This window comes from Salvelinus sp. IW2-2015, linkage group LG4q.1:29 (genome assembly GCF_002910315.2).
Source record: "Salvelinus sp. IW2-2015 linkage group LG4q.1:29, ASM291031v2, whole genome shotgun sequence".
Classification (NCBI taxonomy): Eukaryota; Metazoa; Chordata; class Actinopteri; order Salmoniformes; family Salmonidae; genus Salvelinus; species Salvelinus sp. IW2-2015.
The window spans coordinates 85,684,922-85,708,790 of record NC_036842.1 but is presented as its reverse complement, the minus strand read 5'-3'; the positions used below and the strand labels follow the sequence as shown (position 1 = coordinate 85,708,790).

The 23,869-nt window shown below is 42.1% G+C and overlaps 1 protein-coding gene across 4 annotated transcripts in view; it reads left to right on the top strand.

The window, feature by feature from the left end:
• The window catches only part of lsm14aa (LSM14A mRNA processing body assembly factor a), a 15,411-nt gene extending 1,353 nt beyond the window's left edge, over positions 1 to 14,058 (top strand). The window contains exons 2-11 of one of the 4 annotated variants that reach the window (XM_070443212.1): positions 5,869 to 6,032; positions 6,233 to 6,425; positions 7,040 to 7,171; positions 8,305 to 8,658; positions 8,896 to 8,979; positions 9,614 to 9,793; positions 10,048 to 10,225; positions 10,382 to 10,423; positions 10,604 to 10,847; positions 11,306 to 14,058. In XM_070443212.1, coding sequence (XP_070299313.1) covers positions 5,869 to 6,032; positions 6,233 to 6,425; positions 7,040 to 7,171; positions 8,305 to 8,658; positions 8,896 to 8,979; positions 9,614 to 9,793; positions 10,048 to 10,225; positions 10,382 to 10,423; positions 10,604 to 10,847; positions 11,306 to 11,326 — 1,592 coding nt within the window. In that variant the 3' untranslated portion in view covers positions 11,327 to 14,058. Of the gene's footprint in view, positions 1 to 5,868; positions 6,033 to 6,232; positions 6,426 to 7,039; positions 7,172 to 8,304; positions 8,659 to 8,895; positions 8,980 to 9,613; positions 9,794 to 10,047; positions 10,226 to 10,381; positions 10,424 to 10,603; positions 10,848 to 11,302 lie in introns of all 4 variants that reach the window. The other 3 variants (XM_023985990.2, XM_023985991.2, XM_023985992.2) reach the window with 3 other exon arrangements.
• Positions 14,059 to 23,869: the final 9,811 nt, after the last annotated feature.

Here is a 23,869-nt window from a genome sequence, read left to right as displayed (position 1 = left end):
ACCCCAACACACACTACATATGCCCACACACAAACATGCATACTGACGCCTTACACACACTCGCACATATGCTGCTGCTACTTACTTATCTATCCGGTTGCCTAGTCACTTTAACCCTACCTATGGCTACCTCAATTGCCTCGTACCCCTGCACATCGACTCGGTACTGTTACTTTCTGTATGTAGTCATGTTATTTTCTACTCCCTATATATATAGCCATGCTATTTTTACTCATTTTTATTTGTTATTTACTGTATTTATTCCTTCCACTATTTATATATATTTTTTATAGAAATACAGCTTATATTTAACTCTGCGTTGGAAATGGACCCGCAAGTAACCATTTCGCTGTTAGTCTACACCTGTTGTCTATGAAGCATGTGACAAATAACATTTTATTTGAAAGCAGTGCTCAGCAGACTGGGACAAAGGACACTACTGGTGTCCCCAAGCAAGCTAGCAGCCTACTTCTTCTTTGGTGGGGTTTTTCGCCAGTTTGCATCCAACATTATTGGTGCATTACCGCCACCTACTGTGCTGGAGTGTTGACCAGAGACGGCGCTAGCTGCCTCAATGCAATGGCAGTGTGCGCGGCATGTAGTAACCGCAGTCCGCAGATAGACATTAATCATAATTTCAGCCAGTAGTTTTGTCACGAGACAAAACGGGTCCCGGAAAACTGTACTACTATGTCATCCATTTTGTATTGTATATGTTACGTCCTGCAATTATCTTTTTGCAATTCGTATGATATTTTACGAATTCCAATTCATACAACATGTTATGAATTTGTAAGTGCTTAAGCTCCCAGACTGCATTAGCTACCTGGTGATGTAACTTGTTTTCTAGTTAGCAAGCTAACCATGTTTATTTTAAGTACATGCTGAGAGTACATGCCATAGCATGACAACTGCATTGCTAACATTCACAAGCAACTTAATATCAGTTTGTTGAGGAGTGATTGTGCTGGATTTTGGCAATTTGCCAGCCTCTAATTTGTGGCGCTGTTCTGAGTAATGTGACTGGGAAAACTGGTGCCAGCAAGTTAGTAGCTAGGCTGAGATCAAAATCAGACTAGCTATGTATTTCAGTTAGTGTTTCCAGGTTGTGAGGGTTAAAGTGATTGATGTCATTGAACATTCACCTGGCTGAACAACTAAAACTGCACCACTAATTTTAACACAACAATCTTCCTGATCCTAGTAGGAACCTGTGTACTGTATGTAAGCGACCCACAGGATGTCCAACTTTTGTTTACGGACAAATGTGACTCGTTTCAGGAAACTAGGCATATGTCGCAGATCACCACTTCACAGGAGAGCCATTTGAACTTAAACTTTTTTTATTTTATTTTTTGACAGAAATGTCTTCGGGAATATGAAATTTCATGTGTCTTAATAACAGACTTGTATGCCATCTGTAAATATGAATAAAATGGTTAAATTATTAGCATAGTTGGCTTAGTCACAGAAAAAGTCAGCAACCTTCCAGCTAGCCATGATTGGCTGAGATAATGAGTGGGCTGGACATGCTGAGAGATTAGTTCAGATTGGTCTGCCATGTAGCAGACTTCTGTCTGTTTGAGCTGGTCAGTATGTGTAGGTACTCCTGTCAAATGCGGCTTTAGAACTAGAGAAGTGTTGCTCTCCACATTCTGGTGGACAGACTTTGGAAATAAGTGGAACTCGAGTGGAATTTGAGTATGATAGCTAAGGAGATGGAGAAAACACCGGAATCTGGATTACATCTTCAAACTAAGGGTAACCATAGCATCCGTGACCGGGAGAAGCATCCATCCATGATGTATGGGGGTAAGATAGTCTAGCTAGCTACATTTTCAGATTTTACACGTTTCTAATTTTGACAGTCGTTTTCATTGCTAGTTAGTGTACTGCTAGCTAAAGTTAGTTGTCTCGCTAGCTAACGTTGTGTATCATCTGTGTAGTAATATTATTCGTATCTCAGAGCCATTTGCCTTTCTAGTTATAGCCTAATGTTAGCTAGCTAACATTTGAACCTGGTTGGTTAGCTACCTGCAGGTTCATGCAGGCTAGTAATGTTATGAGTTGGGATTATGATTCATTGTTTAGCTAGCTAGCTACATGTCTTAACAAGACTCCACTATGCAAGTATCCACTTCAATAGGGCGTGTAAAATGGTCAGTGAGCTTTTCTCTCATTTGTGTTTGAAGTAGCTAGCCAACGTTAGCCAGTAAGCTTGGGTGCTTGGCTGCTGCTGTTAGGACAGAACACTCGGATCAACCCTTAAAGAAATGGGTTGGGCTAATGCTTAGTAGGGTGTGAACGATGCTGAATGGGTGTAGACAAAGAGCTCTCCAGTAGGTACCAAAACATTCAAAGGCTAAGTTGATCAACTTTCAAAGCAGAATTGCTGTCCCATTGTTCCTCAACTGTAGTGTAATGATGTACAATTTTCTAGCTTGGAGTCTCTACTTTTATTCAAAAAAAAAAAACACTTTCAAATTTTGCTATGTAAGATCGAGCTGGTCGGTCACATATTCAATCTCTTCATATCCCAGTCTGTTGTCCCCACTTGATTCATCATGTCCACCATTGTTCCAGTACCCAAGAAATTGAAGGTAACTGAACTAAATGATTATTGCCCCATAGCACTCAGTTCTGTCATCATGAAGTTCGAGAGGCTAGTTAAGGACCATATCACCTCCACCTTAACCGACACCCACTACAATTCTCATACCGCCCCAACAGTTCGGACAGCACAATCGCCATTGCACTGCACACTGCCCTATCCCACCTGGACAAGAGAAATACCTATGTAAGAATGCTGTTCATCGACTAGAGCTCAGCGTTCAACACCATACTGCTTTCCAAGCTCATCACTAAGCTGAGAGCCCTCCCTCTGCAACTGGGTCCTGGACTTCCTGACGGGCCGACCCCAAGTGGTGAAGGTAGGCAACAACGGCAGAGCGAGCACACCAATCCACGTCTAAGGGGCCGCAGTGGAGAGGGTGAAAAGTTTCAAGTTCCTCTGCGTGCACATCACCTGCAATGGTCCATTTACACAGACGGTGTGGTGAAGGCCTACACCTTTTCTATTCCTATTCTGACCATACTTTCTTCACACACGATGCAATCGCCATTGCACTGCACACTGCCCTATCCCACCTCGACAAGAACAAAACCTAATGTAAGAATGCTGTTCATCGACTACAGCTCAGCCTTCAACACCATAGTGCCCTCAAAGCTCATCACAAAGCTAAGGACCCTGGGACTAAACACCTCCCTCTGCAACTGGATCCTGGACTTCCTCAAGGGCTGCCCCAAGGTGTTGAGGGTAGGCAACAACACATACGCCATGCTGACCCTCAACACTGGGGCCCCTCAGGGGTGCGTGCTCAGTCTTCTCCTGTACTCCCTGTTCACGCTTGAGTGAGTGGCCGTGCACGACTCCAACACAATGATTAAGTTTGCAGACAACACAACAGTGGTAGGCCTGATCACCGACGATGATGAGACAGCCTATAGGGAGGAGGTCAGAGACCTGACAGTGTGGTGCCAGGACAAAAACCTCTCCCTCAATGTTACCAAGACAAGGAGCCTATCTTGGACTACAGGGAATGGAGGGCTTCGGCTTGGCCTCCGTTCCCTTTTACAGATGCACCATTGAGAGCATCCTGTCGGGCTGTATCAATTGCACCATCTGCAACCGCCGGGCCCTCCAGAGGGTGGTGCGGTCAGCCTAATGCATCAACGGGGGCACACTGCCTGCCTTCCAAGACATCTACAGCACCCTGTGTCACAGGAAGGCCAAGAAGATCATCAAGGACCTCAGCCACCCGAGCCACGGCCTGTTTACCCCGCCACCATCTAGGGGGAGACTGTACAGGTGCATCAACTTAAATAGTCACCACTAACCAGCCTCCGCCCAGTACCCTGCCATGAACCTTAGTCACTGTTACTAGCCAGTCACCAACCTGTACTCTACCCTGCACCTTAGACTGCTGCCCTATTTACAGTGTCTTTGTGTTACAGCCTGAATTTAAAATGGATTAAATGTTTTTGTCACTGGCCTACACACTAACCCATGATGTCAAAGTATAATTTGACATTTTTACAAATGAATACAAAATGTACCGCTGAAATGTCTTGAGTCAATAAGCGTTCAAGCCTTAAGTTCAGGAGTAAAACTTTTCTTAAGTCACAAGTTGCATGGACTCCTTCTGTGCAAAAATAGTGTTTAACATGATTTGAGTGTCTAACTCATCTCTGTACCCCACACATACAATTATTTGTAAGGTCCCTCAGTCGAGCAGTGAATTTCAAACACCGATTCAACCACAAAGACCAGGGAGCTTTTCCAATGCCTCGCAAAGGAGGACACCTATTGCTATGAGACTCAATTGAGCTTGGGTGTATCCTGTTTCCATTGATCATCCTTAAGATGTTTCTACAACTTGGTTGGAGTCCACCTGTGGTACATTCAATTGATTGGACATGATTTGGAAAGGTACATACCTGTCTATATAAAGGTCCCAAAGTTGACAGTGCATGTCAGAGCAAAAACCAAGCCATGAGGTCGAAGGAATTGTCCTTGGGGCTCCGAGACAGGATCGTGTCGAGGCACAGATCTGGGGAAGAGTACCAAAAAAAATCTGCAGCCTTGAATGTCCACGAACACAGTGGCCTCCATTCTTAAATGGTAATGGTGGTTCCAAACTAAGACTCTTAGAGCTGGCCGCCCGGCCAAACTGAGCAGTCAGGGAGGTGACTAAAAACCTGATGGTCACTCTGACAGAGCTCCAGAGTTCCTCTGTGGAGATGGGAGAACCTTCCAGAAGAACAACCATCTCTGCAGCACTCCACCAATCAGGCCTTTATGGTAGAGTGGCCACTCTTCAGTTGAAGACGCATGACAGCCCGCTTGGAGTTTTCCAAAAGGCACCTAAAGGACTCTCAGACCATGAGGAACAAGATTCTCTGGTCTGAGGAAATGCCAAGCGTCACGTCTGGAGGAAACCTGGCACTATCCCTACGGTGAAGTGTGGTGGCAGCATCATGCTGTGGGGATGTTTTTCAGCGGCAGGGACTGGGAGACTGGTCAAGATCGGGGGAAAGATGAGCGGAGTGAAGTACAGAGATCCTTGATGAAAACCTGCTCAGGACCTCACACTGGGTTGAAGTTTCACCTTCCAACAGGACAAAGACCCTAAGCACACAGCGAAGACCACTCAGGAGTGGCTTCGGGACATGTCCTTGAATGTGCCTGGACTTGAACCTAATCGAACATCTCTGGAGAGACCTGAAATGGCTGTGCAGCTGGCTCCCCATCCAACCTGACCGAGCTTGAGGAGAATGGGAGAAACAGCTTGTAGCGTCATACCCAAGAAGACTAGGCTGTAATCGCTGCCAAAGGTGCTTCAACAAAGTACTGGTCTGAATACATGTGATATTTCAGTTACAGTATTTAAAAAATATATATATATATATATATTTGCTAAAATTTCTAAACCTGTTTTTGGTTGGCTTTGTGGTGTTTGTGTGGATTGAATCTAATACATTTTAGAATAAGGCTTTAACGTAGCTAATTGTGGAAATGTCAAGGGGTCTGAATACTTTCTGGCTGCTGTGTGTGTCGATAGAGCAAAAATATGAAGGTGTTCTTATTGTTGTGTACACCGTGTATATATTTCAAACTCTGACATTGGTCGTTCGGATTTTTCTTAATAAATGTTTGGATTTTGAGGATTTGTGTGTAGTGTTGTATRACTGCACTGTTGGAGCTAGAAACAAGCATTTCCCTTCACCTGCAATCTGTGTTCATGACCAATAAACTTAAATTTAATGTCACTGCTTATGCTAACTGTATGTTTTGTGTTTCCTCCGTAGTTCGCTCTTTTGGCACAGAGGATCGGCCCACCGATAGGCCCATCCCGCCCCGAGATGAGATCTTTGAGTACATCATCTTTCGAGGCAGTGACATTAAGGACCTGACTGTATGTGAGCCGCCCAAGCCAACATGCTCTCTCCCTCAGGACCCGGCCATCGTCCAGGTAGGGGCAGCTTCTCCCAACCCAAAATAAATTAAATATCCCAAGTACACCCATGTGAAACAAAGACATGTTCAATAAAAGTAAAGAATCAGCCAATTGTCAATTTGCATTGCCATTCCACTATACAAAAGCAATATAGTTGTCTTTCCATTGCGCTGTGTACTGATATTTGACTTGATCACCCTTTTTCTCCTCTCCAGTCGTCCATGGGCTCGGCCCCTCTGCCTGCTCCTGCTGCCGCATCAGCATCATTTCAGTCGGTGGGCTCTTATGGCCTATTCAACCGAGCCCCGGTGCCCCCGTACAACCAGTTCAGCACCAGCCCCCTGGTGTCCCCGCAGTTTGGCGCCGTTGGTGTCGGTAAGAGCCACAGCAGCACGAGGCCTGGATATGGTGAGGAAGTGATCGCTAGCTAAGTTAATGTCACGTGTTCAAGGTCTATTATCAGTTATACTTTACTAATGTCAAGTGTGTTCTAAGGCTGATTATTAGTCCTGTTAAGTGTTTGTCAGTCACATTTTGCAAATGTGTGCTAATGCTATGCATTGAGTCAACTACCTGTGAAATGCATGTAGATATTAGTCTACGTTTTAAGCCAACTGTCAGGAAAGAACATAGTCCTGCATGCTTTTCAAGGGTTACGGGTCTTCATGTGGTCCATGGATCAGGTTGGACATGCCACAGGAGCAGAGGAAGGTTGGACTGTAGGCTCCACTATTGTCAGTCACTTGCCTTGTCTCCCCTACACTTATTAGACATTCAAGAAGGGACATAGTACACACTTTATAGACTCTCACACTAAATAGACTCTCACTATGTAGTTTCTCAATTAGACAGTACCACTCACCATGTCTGCTCTATTTCACTGATGCTAATCAATCAGGATCACAGGTCAGGAACTCGCCAAATCATGAAATGAGGCCAGTTGGAACGTATACTATCGAGAGGACTCTCCACCTTGTGCCGTTGCCCTAAATACTCTACACCTGCTGTTCCTCTCCATACAGGAAGATCAGTCCCCTCCTCCTTTGGGAGTGACACAAGCTCAGCTGCACCCCAGTCTCAGAGCAGTGCTATTGGCGCTGCTCTCCCCACTGATTCACGCTCTCTGGGTACCACTACTACCCTTGTATCTAAAGGTAAAAGAAGGAAACAACTGTGGCACTTATGTATGTTAGGCCTGTGTATAGTCTTGTGAAGAGCACAATGAGGTCAACCTATACTGCTTTGGAAAACTAGAATGTGGATCAGTATGAGAATGTCTTCTCAAATAACATAACATCATGCTTTTCACAACATGTAACCTGCATGTCTTCAACACACTGTATTATGTAGGTTTGTTGTCAACTACACTACCGTTCAAGATTTTGGTGTCTCTTACAAATGTCCTTGTTTTTGAAAGAAATGCACTTGGAAACGGCTGATTTTTAATGGAATATCTACATAGATGTACAGAGGCCTGTTATCAGCAACCATCACTCCTGTGTTCCAATGGCACGTTGTGTTAGCTAATCCAAGTTTATAATTTTAAAAGGTAAATTGATCATTAGAAAACCCTTTTGCAATTATGTTAGCACAGCTGAAAACTGTTGTGCTGATTTTAAAGAAGCAATAAAACTGGCCTTTAGACAAGTTGAGTATCTGGAGCATCAACATTTGTTGGTTCAATTACAAGCTCAAAATGGCCAGAAACAGAACTTTCTTCTGAAACTCGTCAGTCTATTTTTGTTCTGAGAAATGAAGGCAATTCCATGTGAGAAATTGCAGAGAAACTGAAGATCTCGTACAACGCTGTGTACTACCTTCACAGAACAGCGCAAACTGTCTCTAACCAGAATAGAAAGAGGAGTGGGAGGCCCCGGTGCACAACTGAGCAAGAGGACAAGTACATTAGTGTCTAATTTGAGAAACCGATGCCTCACAAGTCCTCAACTGGCAGCTTCATTAAATAGTACCCGCAAAACACCATCTCAATGTCAGCAGTGAAGAGGTGACTCCGGGAATGCTGGCCTTCTAGGCAGAGTTGCAAAGAAAAAGACATCTCAGACTGGCCAATAAAAATAAAAGATTAAGATGGGCAAAAGAACACACACTGGACAGAGGAACTCTGCCTAGAAGGCCAGCATCCCGGAGTCGCCTTTTCAAAAACAAGGACATTTCTAAGTGACCCCTAACTTTTGAACGGTAGTGTAAATCTGACTCTTGACAGGCCAGTGCTGAGTAATTGTTGTCTCAGCAGGGTTGTGTAACCCCAACCCCTCTTTTCTCCCAGTCCGCACTAGCCCCTCTCTGGACCCTCTGAGGAAGAGCCCCACCCTAGAGCAGGTTGTCCAGGCCACCCCGTCGGGCCCCCCGGCCCCTGGCTTGGGCCGCAGGAGTCCCGCTCCCGGCCGCACGGCCCCCTCGGTTGCAGCTGCCGGCCCCGTCCACCAGAAGGCCCAGCAGCACCACCACCATATCCAGGATGGAGGTGAACCCAGGAGGACCGGTGAGACTGTCAGTGGGGCCCGCAGTAACCAGGCCTGGCCTGCGCTCCGCAATGCACCGATCTCTCATCAACACCACACCACTGCTGTAGATAGGGCTTCCACTGCAGGGCTTATGCACTCTATCTTTAGCTCCTCAGGTGAGACCTATCGGACGCTTTACCTGTATGTTTTATATTTTGGGGACTGCAACACAATAGCGAGCGTTTTGTAAAAACCTAAAATGAGCCGTCATGTTGTGATTGTAACGTTCTGTTCCAGAGGTTCTGCATTTGAACCAATTGTGCCTTTTTCTAAGGTAGGAGTCTATAGTGTTGGGCTAAATCTCTTTATTAAAGTTGATCCGAGCTCTAAACTGAAGGACCGTACCATTCCAGGCACAGAGGGCCAGAAAGCACCCAGACCAGAGTCTGAGCAGCAGGTGCCAGGTGAAGGCAGGGATGCCAGTCAACGGCCAGCAGGTTAACTGACCCCCTCTGCTCTAACCGTCCTCTAAACTCAGCTCCACGCCTATTCAGACTCTGCATGCCCTAGTGACTTCTACTCAAACCGTCGAGCCCATGTTAATGTACACATCCCGTGTGCTGTAGTAGGTTACATAGCTGGTTACATTACATGGTCCGTTGCTTGCGACTGTCTGTATTGCTGTGCACAGATTGACATGCTCTTCATGTCAATAGAAGTAATGAGATGGCGATGGCTGCTCTGTTTAGTCGAAGTTGTGTTCTAGTAATTCTATTTTCCAAATTCTTGGTGATAATATGTTGTGTGGGTTTGTAGTGTGTTTTGATGGGTAATGCTATTCACACTTTATGGTTATGTGCTGCTGGAATTTGTCACATCTGTCAGGGTTTTAATATTTTGAAGTCTGTGATGGAAGGCAAGCCATTTGTGCTTTATTCTGTCGAGTGTATATGGTTATACCTGGGGTAGTTGGCTGTGCTCTCATCGACTAGCCTAGGATGCAGTGGAAATGTCTGCACACTTTTATTATTAATATTCTACTCGTTTTGTGGTATTATTTAATTGTATTGTTTGTGGTGATTGCTATGTGTTTTATATGCTAATATTGTCTCTTCTGTCTCTGTTTCCCAGCTGGCTGCCCCCAACCTCAGAGGCGTGGTCGTGGTGGCGGACACCGCGGCAGGGGCCACTTCAACGTGCGCCGAGACGGGCCAATGAAGTTCGAGAAGGACTTTGACTTTGAGAGTGCCAATGCCCAGTTCAACAAGGAGGAGATTGACAGAGAGTTCCACAGCAAGCTCAAACTGAAAGGTACCGGAGAATAGTCGAAAAATGGGGGACCTGTCACGTGACTCAACACCAACACTTGGTAAAAGATAGAGATGAAAGAGACTGATTTTAGGATAGTCTCGAGTTATGTGGATGTGCGCCTGCCACAATGTAATGGGCTATATTGAAGAAACGTGTCTGACTTGTGATTTATCCTTTATATTATTGAGAGTAAATTATAGTTTGCAACTTCCTTTATTTTTCATGAGTGTCTGACCTTCAATGTTATCCTACAGATGAGAAGACTGAGAAGCCGGAGAAGGCAGCGGTGAACGGGGAGGATAAGGGCGATTCCGGGGTGGAGACCCTGAACAGCGAGGGCAACGCTGATGAAGGGGGAGAGGCACTAACGCCTAACGTATACTATGACAAGTCAAAGTCTTTCTTCGACAATATCTCCTGTGATGACAGCAGGTAGGCTACAGCTGCCCATATCCATCCCAAAGCTTTTATAGCAGTTACCTCTTTGTCCCTTTATCTTGCACATGATTGAGAATGAACAATACAATCTTTTCTTCCCTTGGGCATGCCCAATACGTGATAATAACCATATTCTATTCTGTTTTCCAGGAAAGCTGCAGAAAGATCTGGAGGCGGCTCTGGTTTCCCACGGTTCGTCTTTGTCTTCTCTCAGATCCATTCTATCCCATGCTAATGTTTTGATACTATACAATGTGGCGTTGTTGATACACATACTTCCATGTACTATACAAGTCCATTGTGGATTCAGTAAGGCACTGTTATCATCCTCGTCCGACCACAGCTGAGCGTCTAACATTTTCTCATTGGCAGGGAGCGGAGGCAGACCTGGGCCGAGGAGAGGCGGATGAACTCGGAGACGTTCGGCATCCCTCTGCGCGGGGGTCGGGGCCGTGGGGGCTACCGTGGCCGGGGCGGCATAGGCTTCCGCGGGGGCAGGGGACGCTCGGCCAGCAGAGGGTCCTTCGGCCCCCCCCAAGGAGGCCACGGCTACAGGGGAGGATACAACAGAACAAGCCAGGGAGGACGGGAGTTCTCAGAGAACTTTGAGTACAGGGTAATGTATATGTTTGTTACGTATTAAGGTTGGGAATTGCCAGGGACCTCAAGATACGATATTGTCACGGTACTTAGGTGCCGATACAATGTGTATTGCAATTCTCACGATTTTATATGTATTGCGATTTGATACTGTGATTTCATTGCGATTTGAAGTTTCAGACATATTGCTCACGATATGTCTGCTGCAGAGAGTGCATGACAATGAGTTTTAATCAGTCATGGAAATAAAAGTGCTGAAAACAAATTGGCTCCCTATTTAAAGATGGAGAACAAGCTATGAAGGAAAAATACTGGAGTTTTGGTGCAGGTACAGCCAACTAGCCCAAAAATAATATTGTGATATGTAACTATTTGATTTGTTTTTCCCTCATCACTACCTTTAAGCACTTGTACATAACTTTAACAACAGTGAAGTCATCAAAATTAAGTGTTACATTTTTTGCCTTCCAGAAGGATAACAAGGTGGCCGCGTAATACAACTGGAGGACGGATCAACAGAGTTGCAACACCTCATGTTTAAAAATAGTTTAGGTTGCTACTTTTGACTAAAGGAAGGAAGATGTACTAGCTGTATATTTGTCACCAGCACTGGGTTAGACTGCTTGAATGCAACTTATTTTCCATATCTTTTAACAATGGAAATGATGCAATATGTCAAACACAAATGTCATGATCTCTTCAAAACTATTTCCAGGTGGCTTAATTGTGTATAAATATCATATTTCAGAGGGACGTCAGTATTTCTTTTTTTTTAGCAATTAGATTTTTTTCTCCATTTTCTCCTAAACTTGTATTTGATAATATTCTGTTAAGTGTAGAAGGCTGTATACATGAGCCTTCCAACTGAGGAGCACTGACATAGGTTTATTTGTTTGGATATATCCTGTTATAACTTCAGCGGAAAAATAGTCAGTGGGGTCCGTCAGTTACTTCCGTGTATACTACACATACCATACCTAGTACGCTAGGCATCTATTTATCCCACTTCTCTAAATGGCAGAGCTTGTGGTTTTTTGCTAAATATTCTCAACTTTTTGTCAATATTCTGTTTTTCATTTACTTCCAGCTCTTACTTTAGATGTTTTTATTAGGGCTTTATCAGTCTTCTGTTAATTCTGGTTTAAACCAACAAGGAATCATCTGTATTGTCTATTACTCCCATTCTACACTGTAGTGTATGGAGGATAGAGATGGTGCTAGATGTTAACACTTTGCTTTATTCTTCTGGTTTTGTGATATAGTTTAAATCTGGATGCTAACTAGGAATAGGGAAGGATAGGTCAGTAATGGCGCATAAGTCAGAACTAATTTTCTTTATTTTAAAATGTTCTGTATATTGCCCTGTACTCAAGGGCTCCTGGTATTGTGTGACTAGAGTTGTATAATGCTGCTTTTTGCTACAGTTCTTTTTCTATCGTCATCTACAAGAGCTAGCTAAAGCAGGCCATCTAAGTATGCTTCTTCCTGATAAATGGCCCAGTTTATCATTGGTTACATTTTTGTTTGTAACCTTTCTATGGAACTTACAAAAATGTTGGTTATTCACTTTTACCTCTTTTTTTTGCCAGGCAGTTGCTTCTGAATTGGTTAAAACCTCATCCTGAATTCCCCATTTCTATCAAACAGGAATGCCAGAAATAATTTCACCCACCAACATTGCTTAGTACTTGAGATGTCTGACAGAGAAACCATGTCCTGACTAAGCTCTTGATTCGATGCCACTAACTCTGTCATGGCACTGCATGGTGGTTGATAGCCTGCTGCAGCTACACAAGTGATGGCAGAAGAATTACTGAGTTAAGTACGTAAAATATTAGAACGAGTTGCATAGTCATTTGGTTTTAGCGAAATAGGCATTAGTTACTTAGCAACATTGAAGCAATTTTTGGAGGATTTGAATGATCGGGCACAAATTGGGTAAAGGTTGGTTAATGGGAAGTGATGAACTTTGACTGAGTATTAGAAAGGTACACACAGTTGCACTTTTACTGTTGAAGTCGTTTTATAAAGGTGTCTTTTTGTTAATTTGTGTATACTGAGGATGTATTCCAGTTCTGCTAACTGGATGACAATATGGATGAGTCCCAAATGTCACCCTATTCCCTATATAGTGAACTACTTGGCTCTGGTCAAAAGTAGTGCACTTTATAGGGAATAGGGTGCTATTGGGGACACTTACGATAATGTTATCATGTTAACTGCACAGTGCTATTTGGTGAACTAGGCGCTCCTTCATTTGAAAATGTACTAGATTTATTCAGAAGTATGTAAATGTCAACATCGCAAAATTTGAACATCTTTCATTTCCATTGAAGGATAGTTATTCCCTGGCATTGAGGCACTGTAGTGGAAAGTGTTTTTGTTTCCCCCATTTAACTTTTGAAAGCTTCAGGTAACTTTAAAAAATACCAAACATCTACATACGACCCTCGTCTAATTTAGTTAAGTTGTGTTTAAGTCCAGCATAGAATTGTCTTTTCTCTTCCTATTATTTTGGCAATGTTACACGTGTCATGCATGTCACCTGTTGTAATTTGTTCAGATACTCTGTCCAAAAACTCATTTGGCACCTTATCGAGGCATGCAGAAAAGTCAATAACATGTTAAATTGGATGGGGGATGCTCAAGTTCTCACAAGTGTCTTAGAGGCGTCTTGTCTAGGATGTAGGGTGGTAATGTAGAATGGCTTGTGGGATGGGATGAATCTCAACTGTATTGACTTGATTACTCTTTCCTTGCATCTTTCTCCAAACACTTTGGGAGAAGATCCTATGCTTCAATGTGCTTTGTGAAGAAGACAATGAGGGAGGACATAAGGAATCAAGGAAATAGTTGAGATGCACCTATAGGATCATGTGCCTAGTTCAGGGGGATGTCCTTTGTCTCCATTTCATGTTGGGTTGTAACAAAACAAATGCACAGAACACTGCATGAGGGTCCTGCACATCAGAAGCTGCAAAATCATGACCCAAAGCAACAAAGATACAATAACTTACTGAAATGTCTGTGTTGTGGGTAGTTTGTTTGCACTTCAAGATCTTTAATATACAGACTTAAAGGTTATTGTTTATTTGGGTTACTTTTCCTAACAATCTCTGGTGTCACAGCCACGTTTTGTCTCTAAACCCAGCATGATGACCTCTCCTGTGGGCCTCAGTGGACTGTTTTTTTAAATTCAGAGCATACAATAAAAGTTGTTCATTACATTGTGTTTTTCCTCCTTGTGGTTTGAGTGTGAGTACCTGCTGAGTATTCCATTGCTTGTCTTAATTTCCCCCTTCGCAGCTTCCTCAAATAGAAATTGTCAAGACCACCTGTGTGTTACCTGTGCCTTTCTTATTTCCCTCCCTCTGCTGTAACCGACAATGTTTGATATGTCTAGCCAAGCCTAATTAGATAGCGAGTTTAAACCATACGACCCCATGGGGTTGTCATCGGAGAGAGTGGTGGTGGGAGGAGACTGGTTGGGTGTCATAGTAGAGTGACAATGCATGGGTCTGCCATTGGTGCATTGGAGTTATCTAACGATTTCCTACTAGTGCACTAAATTGGGGAGAGGCTATACGGACACGCCTGGTCCCCAAATTGATGACGTTTATCGCGCCCCTGAGTTGTCCTGATGAGCCCTTCCCAGCTTATGTTTGCTAGCTTGTAACAAACGCGACATGGCGCTAGATAAAACTTGTAAAATAAAATATTTTGATGGGCGAGGGAGAAATAACCTGTAGTCTTGGTCACCATGACATACCAATAAGCTACCATGACAAGCCGGTTCTATGCGATTGCCGATGTGAGTTCCTTCCCACCGGGTAGCTGCATCCATGCACCTTAATTGGGGAGAACGGCATGTGGTAATAACTGAAGTGGAATAGTATTCAAAGGTATTTGATACCTAGGTTTCTAGGTATTTGATGTCGTTCCATATGCTCCGTTCCGGGCATTATGAGCCGTTCTCCCCTCCGCTGCATCCAGATATGGAGACTTGTGTGTGGGCAAGTGGGTGTGTCGATAGCGCTCTGCTTTTGGTTAGACAACAGAACAATTAGCCAGATTTTACCAGATGTATAAATGTGAAGCATCCGGTTTGGCGTTTTGACCCACTATCAAATATGGTGATGAGGAAGCCCAGTCGCCGGCAGTGGGAGAAGATGGAGTGAGATGGAGTTTGGCCGACATTCGGCTCATTTTCTCATTGATAAAACATTTGATCTCAATACAGTTCTGTTTGTAGTTTTGCAATCTTTAACATAGTTTCCCAAAAAATTGTGTCGTTTAGAACGAGTGCAATGATGAATTGAGCTARTGCACACACGCGCTTCACAGACTAGGCGTTCCCTAACGGAAATATGCAAATAAATGCTAGAACGCGCCAACGGGATCTCGCTAGTTCTGCCCACTGATTGATTTGCTCTCATTGGAGAAGACTCATACATGCTCTATTTTGGAATAGTGGGTTTTGATTGAGCAGTATTTTTTTCCCCCTATCGTCCGTTTCTTAAAGTGAAACTACCATACATTGAGCTACCATACCCCGAGAGTTTGGACTTCTATTTTTACACCAAAGAATGTATGAGTCGTATTTCACTATTAGTTTTACACAAATAATTTTGCATTTTCAGTTTTAAAACGATTGTTTGTTTATTTTATTTATTATTTATGTTTTTGTTGCTTCGTGCGTTGTGTGTTTACTGTGATGGTCACCCTGATATTGGTTGGGTAACTACTGCCCACGCGGTGACGGATAGTAGTGCTTGTCTAGCAGGAGCGAAGCACTGTGTCGTTGCTGTCCATGTCCTTATTGAGTAGTAGACAGTATGTATCAAGGTGAAATTGTTAGGATTTATGTTTATGCATAATAGCCTGTTAGCATATTGGTTGAAGAGGAATATTGTTTTGTTATACACATACTATACAGAGGGGGTTGTGTGTGTAGGTGTAAGGACTGACCAACACAGGCCATAAAAGTTGTGGACAGTCTGGAGAGGGGAGGGGTGCATCTCTCTAGACCAACCAGGAGGTTAGAATACTGGACAAATACCATATTAGGAACTGTTTTAGTGTAGAATCGACAGACCCAAGACGGAGCTAATCTACCCAGCAACCAGATGTGAACAAAGGAACGCGCCAAGGGGCTTGGACAAAGGGCCAGCAAAGGGGGGCAAAGTCTAAACCAAGCCCAGCCTCTACTGTGATAGGCTAACAGACGCGTTGAAACTACGTCATCACGGTATAAGAACAGCTGTTTACGTACTTCTTTCCGGTTCTCTGTTCATCCTGCGCGGTGATACAGCGAACCCGTATATATGAAAATTGCATTTACCATTTATAAGTTTGAGTTTAATTAAAATACTTAAAATATATTCGGGGACTCTGAATCACATTTTGTCCTGATGCCAGATATGAACAGACGCAAATCTCTTTCAATATCCAGATGGTTATTAGTTGTTTATTGTGTAGTCTGCTATCCTACTTGAAATAAAATAATGTGAGAAAAAAATGACCACGTAGCTACCACTGGCAACATGACCGTGCTACCCAGTAGGAACTACTTCAAGTCAGCAGGCACAACACCAGAGCACTGGCGGCCTATCGACTTGTAGTGCTGCCCAACCAGCCCTGCAATACGGTTTATAGTTGCAACAAATCTGCCCGATTAGCTAATTTGCATTCTATACGCACACTCGCCCATATTCTGGTCGACATATTGGGCTGCAGTTAGCCTACATGTCCAAGTATGGGTATCACATCGCCGGCTATAGATCCCCACAGTGGATGTGTCATAATACCCATAAAACCTAGCGGTCAAACAGGGAAATGGTTGAAATTATTTTTCCACCATTCATTTTTCCCATTGTGAATTTTAGAAACACTTAAAATAAGGGCTGTATTTGAATAAAAGTCACCTTGTCTGAGAGAGATTTACACGGTTATAAAAATGTCACGCCGGGGTAAGTCTACACGAAACACGGCCCTTATTTTAAATCTTCCTAAAATCCCCCATGGGAAAAAGTTATGGTGGGAAAAACAATTGGAACCATTTCCTTATTTGACCGCTAGGTTTAATGGGTATTATGACTCATATTGTGGTACTCTTATTACCGTTCTCCTTGCAGCATGATCGCGGATTTTGTTTTTCTCAAAATAAGACTCCTCCTGGAAAGGAAGGCTAAACTTTGGGAATAGCACTTATTTTTGCACTCTATTGCAGTAAAACTGTATTCCACAGCGTTGCAACCACATTTAAAAAAATAAATTGATAATTTTATGTATTTTTTTGCACAAAAAAACCTTTATTCAAATGCTGGTTTGTTGAAACCTATAGGCTATATTTTTGTAGGCTATATTTAAAGAAATACACTATTCATAAATTAGATACTGTATGTAAATGAAAAAATATAAACCTTTACCAAGACTAATGGAGACCTAGAGGACAAAGAAAAGCCGACTCCCAATATAATTTGGGATACCTTTAAGGTGTACATTAGAGGAATGATAATCTCATACTCGGCAAAAGTTCAATCTGATTTGGAAATTAGAATGAAAGAAAAATAATTCACTGTTTTAGAAAAAGCCCATTAAAGGTAAAGATAAATACTTTTCTGAACTTAAGCAGGAATACAATATTTTACTTTTGAAGAGAGCCATGTTAAACTCAAATAAAACATACTACTTAATGGCAAATAAACCAGGTAAATACTGTAGCAGCAAAGGAAGGACCAACTTCATATTAATGCCCATGATTTTGGAATGAGATGTTTGATGAGCAGGTGTCCACATAGTTTTGGTCATGTAGTGTATCTTGCAGCTCTCATAAAATGAAAACACACTATACCAGTTATAATTTTAAAAGATAAGATACAAAAATGTGGAAATTAGKAACAACAATGCGCTTAATAAAAAATATTCAAAGCTTCTATAAAAATGTATATAAATCAGAATTAAACAACAATTGGACGGATCCTATTCCCTTCTTAGAGTCAACAACCCTGAAGCAAAAATAATGACTTAAAACAGATCCCCCAAAAATAAACATTACATACTGTTAAAAATATTTGAACAGAGAAATGCACCAGGAATGGATGGCTTTCCCATAGAATTGTATTAAACTTTTTTCAAATCTTTCAACTTTCCAGCTGAAATAATACATTTAATACAGATATTATATTAATGTCCTAAAGCAAATATTTACACAAATAATACATTTTCTGATGAAATTGCTTTGGAAAGGGGCACAAGACAGGGATGTCCCCTCTCCCCTCTCCCCCCTCCTGTTTTCACTGGCAATTGAACCTCCAAGACCCAAATGTAAGAGGTATGAGTAAATATGAATATAAACTAAACTTATTTGCAGATGATCTCCTGATATATCTGACTCATTTTAAAAACTCAATGCCTCCTTTGCTAAAAATATTTTCAGAATACTTTAAAATATCAGGATATATAATGAATGTGAAAAAATAATGGAAATAAGAAACATAAAAAGATTAACTCACAATCTACAGCAATCCTTTTAAGTGGACCACAAAATATATTAAATACTTAGGATTTTTAATAAGTGACAACAAATATATAAAGATAATTTTGTTCAATTTCTGAACAATATGAAAGCAGATCTAATTAAAGGGTACATTTTATTCAATTTCTAAACAATATGAAAGCAGATCTAATTAAATGGAACAATCTTCCCATAAATCTTACAGGTGGAATAAACCTCTTCAGAATGGTATGGCCCCCAAAGTGAATACCTATTACCCCAGTGAAGTATGCTCGGTTATAACATACTTTATATGGGCAATTAAAAGTCATAGAACAAAAAGGAAAGTTTTACATCTTCCTAAATCTGAGGGTGGTTTTAACCTTCCAGACATGGAATTGTATCAACTTGCTACCCAAGGCTTTTACTTGCGACATACTGTATAGTTAAATGCACTAAAGAGGAACAATGGGTAAACATTGAAGATGCACATGCTCATCCCCAGAATCTGTTTATGTGTATATTGTCAAAGGATAAAGCTAAGAACATTAACAACTTCATAGTTAAGAACACTATAACAATATGGAAGAAAATGAAAGTATTCTACAATAACCAATATCACTCCCTAAAAAACACAGCCCTATGGAACAATCCTTGGATAGCTTTTCAGAATCCACTGATAAAGTGGTCCACATGGAAAACTAAAGGCATAGAAAAGGTAAATGACTTGGTAACATGCATTTATTTCACAGATTTAATAAGTAATAACGTTGAGGGAGAGGTTGTTGTCCTGGCACCACACTGCCAGGTCTCTGACCTCTTCCCCATAGGCGGTCTCATAATTGTCGGTGATCATGCCTACCACCGTTGTGTCTTAAGCAAACTGTTGTTAAAAATTTTTTTTGGTACTTTTACACCTTTTTCCTCCCCAATTTCATGATATCCAATTGGTAGTTACAGTCTTGTCCCATCGCTCCTACGGACTCGGGAGAGGCGAAGGTCGAGAGCCATGCATCCTCCGAAACACGACCCTGCCAAGCCGCACTGCTTCTTGACACACTGCTCGCTTAACCCAGAAGCCAATGTATTGGAGGAAACACAGTCCAGCTGGTGACCAATGTCAGCTTGCAGGCATCTGGCCTGCCACAAGGAGTCGCTAGAGCGCGATGGGATTAGGCAGTCCCAGCCGGCCAAACCCTCTCCTAACCCGGACGACGCTAGGCCAAATGTGCCGCCTCATGGTTTTGGAGTTGTGCTTGGCCACGCAGTCATGGGTAAACAGGGAGTATGGGAGGGGACTAAGCACGCACCCCTGAGGGGACCCGTGTTGAGGATAAGCGTAGCAGATGTGTTGTTGCCTATACTTACCACCTGGGGGGCGGCCATCAGGAAGTCCAGGATCCAGTGAAATTTTGTCAAGAAGTTTAGTCACAGTGTCCTTAGCTTAGTGATGAGCTTTGTGGGCACTATGGTGTTGAATGCTGAGCTGTAGTCAATTAACAGAATTCTCACATAGGTGTTCCTTTTGTCCATGCGGGAAAGGGAAGTGTGGAGTGCGATTGAGATTGAGATTGCGACATCTGTGAATCTGTTGGGGCGGTATGCGAATTGGAGTGGGTCTAGGGTTTACGGGATGATGGTGTTGATATTAGCCATGACTAGCCTTTCAAAGCGCTTCATGGCTACCGACGTGAGTGCTACGGGGTGGTAATAATTTAGGCAGGTTACCTTCGCTTTCTTTGGCTCAGGGACTATGGTGGTCTGCTTGAAACATTACAGACTCGGTCAGGGAGAAGTTGAAAAAAATCAGTCAAGACACTTGCCAGTTAGTCCGCGCATGCTCTGAGTACATGTCCTGGTAATCCGGCTGGCCCCGCGGCCTTGTGAATGTTGACCTGTTTAAAGGTCTTGCTTACATTGGCTACGGAGAGCGTGATCACACAGTCGTCCGGAACAGCTGGTGCTCTCATGCATGCTTCAGTGTTGCTTGCCTCGAAGCGAGCATAAAAGGCATTTCGCCTGTCTTGGAGTCTCGTGTCACTGGGCAGCTCGCCGGTGGGTTTCCCTTTGTAGTCCTTAATAGTTTGCAAGCCCTGCCACATCTGACTAACGTCAGAGCTGGTGTAGTAGGATTCATTCTTAGTCCTGTATTGACACTTTGCCTGTTTGATGGTTAGTCTGAGGGCATAGTAGGATTTCTTATAAGCATCCGGATTAGTGTCCCGCTCCTTGAAAGCGTCAGTTCTAGCCTTTAGCTCAGTGCAGATGTTCCCTGTAATCAACGGCTTCTGGTTGGGATATGTATGTAGTCACTGTGGGGACGACGTCGTCGATGCACTTATTGATGAATCCGGTGACTGAGGTGGTATACTCCTCAAATCCATTGGATGAATCCCAGAACATATTTCAGTCTGTGCTAGCAAAACAGTCCTGTAACATCTGCGTCATCTGACCACCTCCYCGTCATCTGACCACTTCTGTATTGAGCAGGTCACTGGTACTTCCTGCTTTAGTTTTGGCTTGTAAGCGGGAATCAGGAGGATAGAATTATGGTCAGATTTTCCAAATGGAGCGGAGGGAGAGCTTTGTAGGTGTCTGTGTGTGTGGAGTAAAGGTGGTCTAGAGTTTATTTTTTCCTCTGGTTGCAGATGTGACGTGCTGGTAGAAATTAGGTAAAACGGATTTAAGTTTGCCTGCATTATTAGTGTTGCGTTGTTGGTGCACTGGGTAGGCAAAGTATTCCCATTTTGAACCATTTAATTTGTCTTAAAAGACCGACTCTGCCTTCCACTCCTGCTGCATTGAATGAGTAGCCAAGTGTATCAATAGCCCTGCGTTTTTATTATTATTAGCAGCTCCTCATGTCTGTTTTAATATTGAGGAATATTTAACTTTCTCTTGTAATAAGGAGTTTCGTCATCAGGTGGAAGACAGTGTCCGCTCTCTCTGGTCAGTCTCACCGGAGGAAAGGAAGGAGAGAGTCGGGACCGTGAGAGGCGGACCCTCTGCTGCGCTCTCCCTCCCTCCGCTGAGACTAATTCCCCATTCGAAACAACTGGGAGCTCTGAAAAAATGTATTTGAACGGTCATCCAACTAGAAATTCCAACTCTGGCCTCTTTCTAGAGCTCCGTCATTCCGACCTCAAGATCATTGACATCATGATTGGACCTCGTATTTTTCAGTGTTCCCAGTTATTTTGAACGCGGCATTATGCCTTGTTCAAAACAACTCGGGAATTCTCTGACTTCAGTGCGTTCATGACAATTGGGAACTCAGGAAAAATGTGATCTGATTGGAAAAAATCGGTTTGAATGGTCATCCAACTCGGAATTCCAAATCGGAAACTCAAGCATCTTTCTAGAGCTACGACCTGAAGATCACTCACGTCATGATTTGACCAATTTTTTTCACCGAGTTCCCAGTTGTCTTGAAAGCACCATGACCATCAGATGCAGGTATCATCAGTCCAGTGAAATAAAAAAGCTAATTATTTGAAAAGGATTTCAATTTATGCTCAACTATACCTCGCACGTGCTCACCAACTGATCTATTTTGTTGTCAAAGCTCTAGTTTAGAAATATTTTTATTTAACTAGGCAAGTCAGATAAGAACAAATTCTTATTTACAATGACGGCCTACTCCGGCCAAACAATAACCCGGATGACGCTGGGCCTATGGGACTCCCAATCACGGTCAGTTGTGATACAGCCTGGAATCGAACCAGGGTCTGCAGTGACGCCTCTAGCACTGATTAGATTCGGAAAGCTCAATTAGTGAAAGATTATGATCGTGGAGGTTTACAGGCTATTGATTTTGAGTCGTTAGTGGGGGCTTTTAGAATTAAATGGTTGATATTATATCTGTCTAATCCTACATCTGTGGTATCATATCCCTAACAGTCTGTTTAATAAACTTGGTGGACTTAAATTCCTAATGAAATGTGATTTTGAAGTTTCCCCCCCACAAAACATTGATTTGGAACAATAGAGTTATTAAATTAATAGGAAATACATTTTAAATGGCGTTTGGTTTGACAAGGGTATTAGTGTTGTATGTGATTTGTTAGACAACACAGGGGAGTTTTTGCCATTTGATGAGTTCATTGGTAAATTTCAAGTCAATATTACTCAGAGAGAATATATGAAGGTTTTCAAAGCTGTTCCACTTCCTTTACTTGGACTTATTAAGAACACTTTGTTATATTATGCGATTGTTCCCTCTTTTCCAAGTTTACAAATTAATGACTTGAATATTTTGGATAAAAAATTAAACAATATGCTATGGTCAAAAGCYACTTAATTTTACATTAATTGTCCAGTTAAAAGTTAGTTAAACTAATTTTAAAATATTTTCTTCCATCTACCCTGTTAATGACTTCTTGCACAAAATATTCAATTGTCACAAAATGCCTTGTGTTTTTTGTTCCTCTGATTCAGAATCCATAGAGCATTTATTTTTTTAATGCCGTCATTCTAGTAAACTATGGATTGAAATTCATGAATGGTTGTGTATAAAATCTCCAGAATTACCTATGTTTACCTTTGATGATGTTAAATGGCATTATGCTTATCCTTGTAATTCCTATCATAACTATTTTATTAACATTATTATTTTCTTGGCCAAATATGATATTCACAAATGTAAATGCGGTGGGAAAATTCCTTATTTTGTAGTTTKTTTTCATTGAACTGTTACAATTTTATAAATCCCTCAKATTTTTTACAAATATTAGAAGCCATGTCTCTGAATGTCTGTTAATGTCTCATATGCTTTATCTTGGCCAGGTCGCAGTTGCAAATGAGAACTTGTTCTCAACTAGCCTACCTGGTTAAATAAAGGTGAAATAAAAATAAATAAAAATAAAATAAAAATTGCCTTGTCACATACAAATTATGTCCTGAATTAGGGGGTTCGCCTGGTGTTCTATTATTTAATTTTTCATTGTATTCACAGAAATGTCCCTGTATTGATGTGTAATATTGTTATTATTGTTGCAATAAAAAATAAAATAAAGTAGCAAATCGGACATTTTCGAGTTTCCTAGTTCCGGCTAGCACTTGAACGCGGCAGAGTTTGCCCGTTTGTAGTCCTAAAACCCGGAAATAAGTCACCTCTGGCTTGCCATCCCTATGGGAAACGTTTATGTGGAATTAATAGGGGTTTGGAATAAAGGTCGAAAATAAGGTATGAGGTTAACACAGGTTTAAGAGATCGTATGCGTTTTGTTCTATGAGATAATAGCTGTCAGTTAACATGACCTTAATGAATTATAAAGCCTTTATGTGCGTTGTGTTTTTTATTATTATATACGTTCTTCAAAATTCACAAAAAAGGATGTGAGGTGATGAAGATTATAGAACAAAAGGTATACGATTTCCTAAGCCTGTGTTAACCACAGACACTATTTTAAGCGTTTATATAAAAACCTTACAAAATCACAATTTCCCCCATAGACTTTGTTCAACTACTAAAAAGACGCCATTGCTATCAAGACGACTGACTTAACGGAATTTGTCCGTCTCTTTTTTTAAACTTAAAAAAA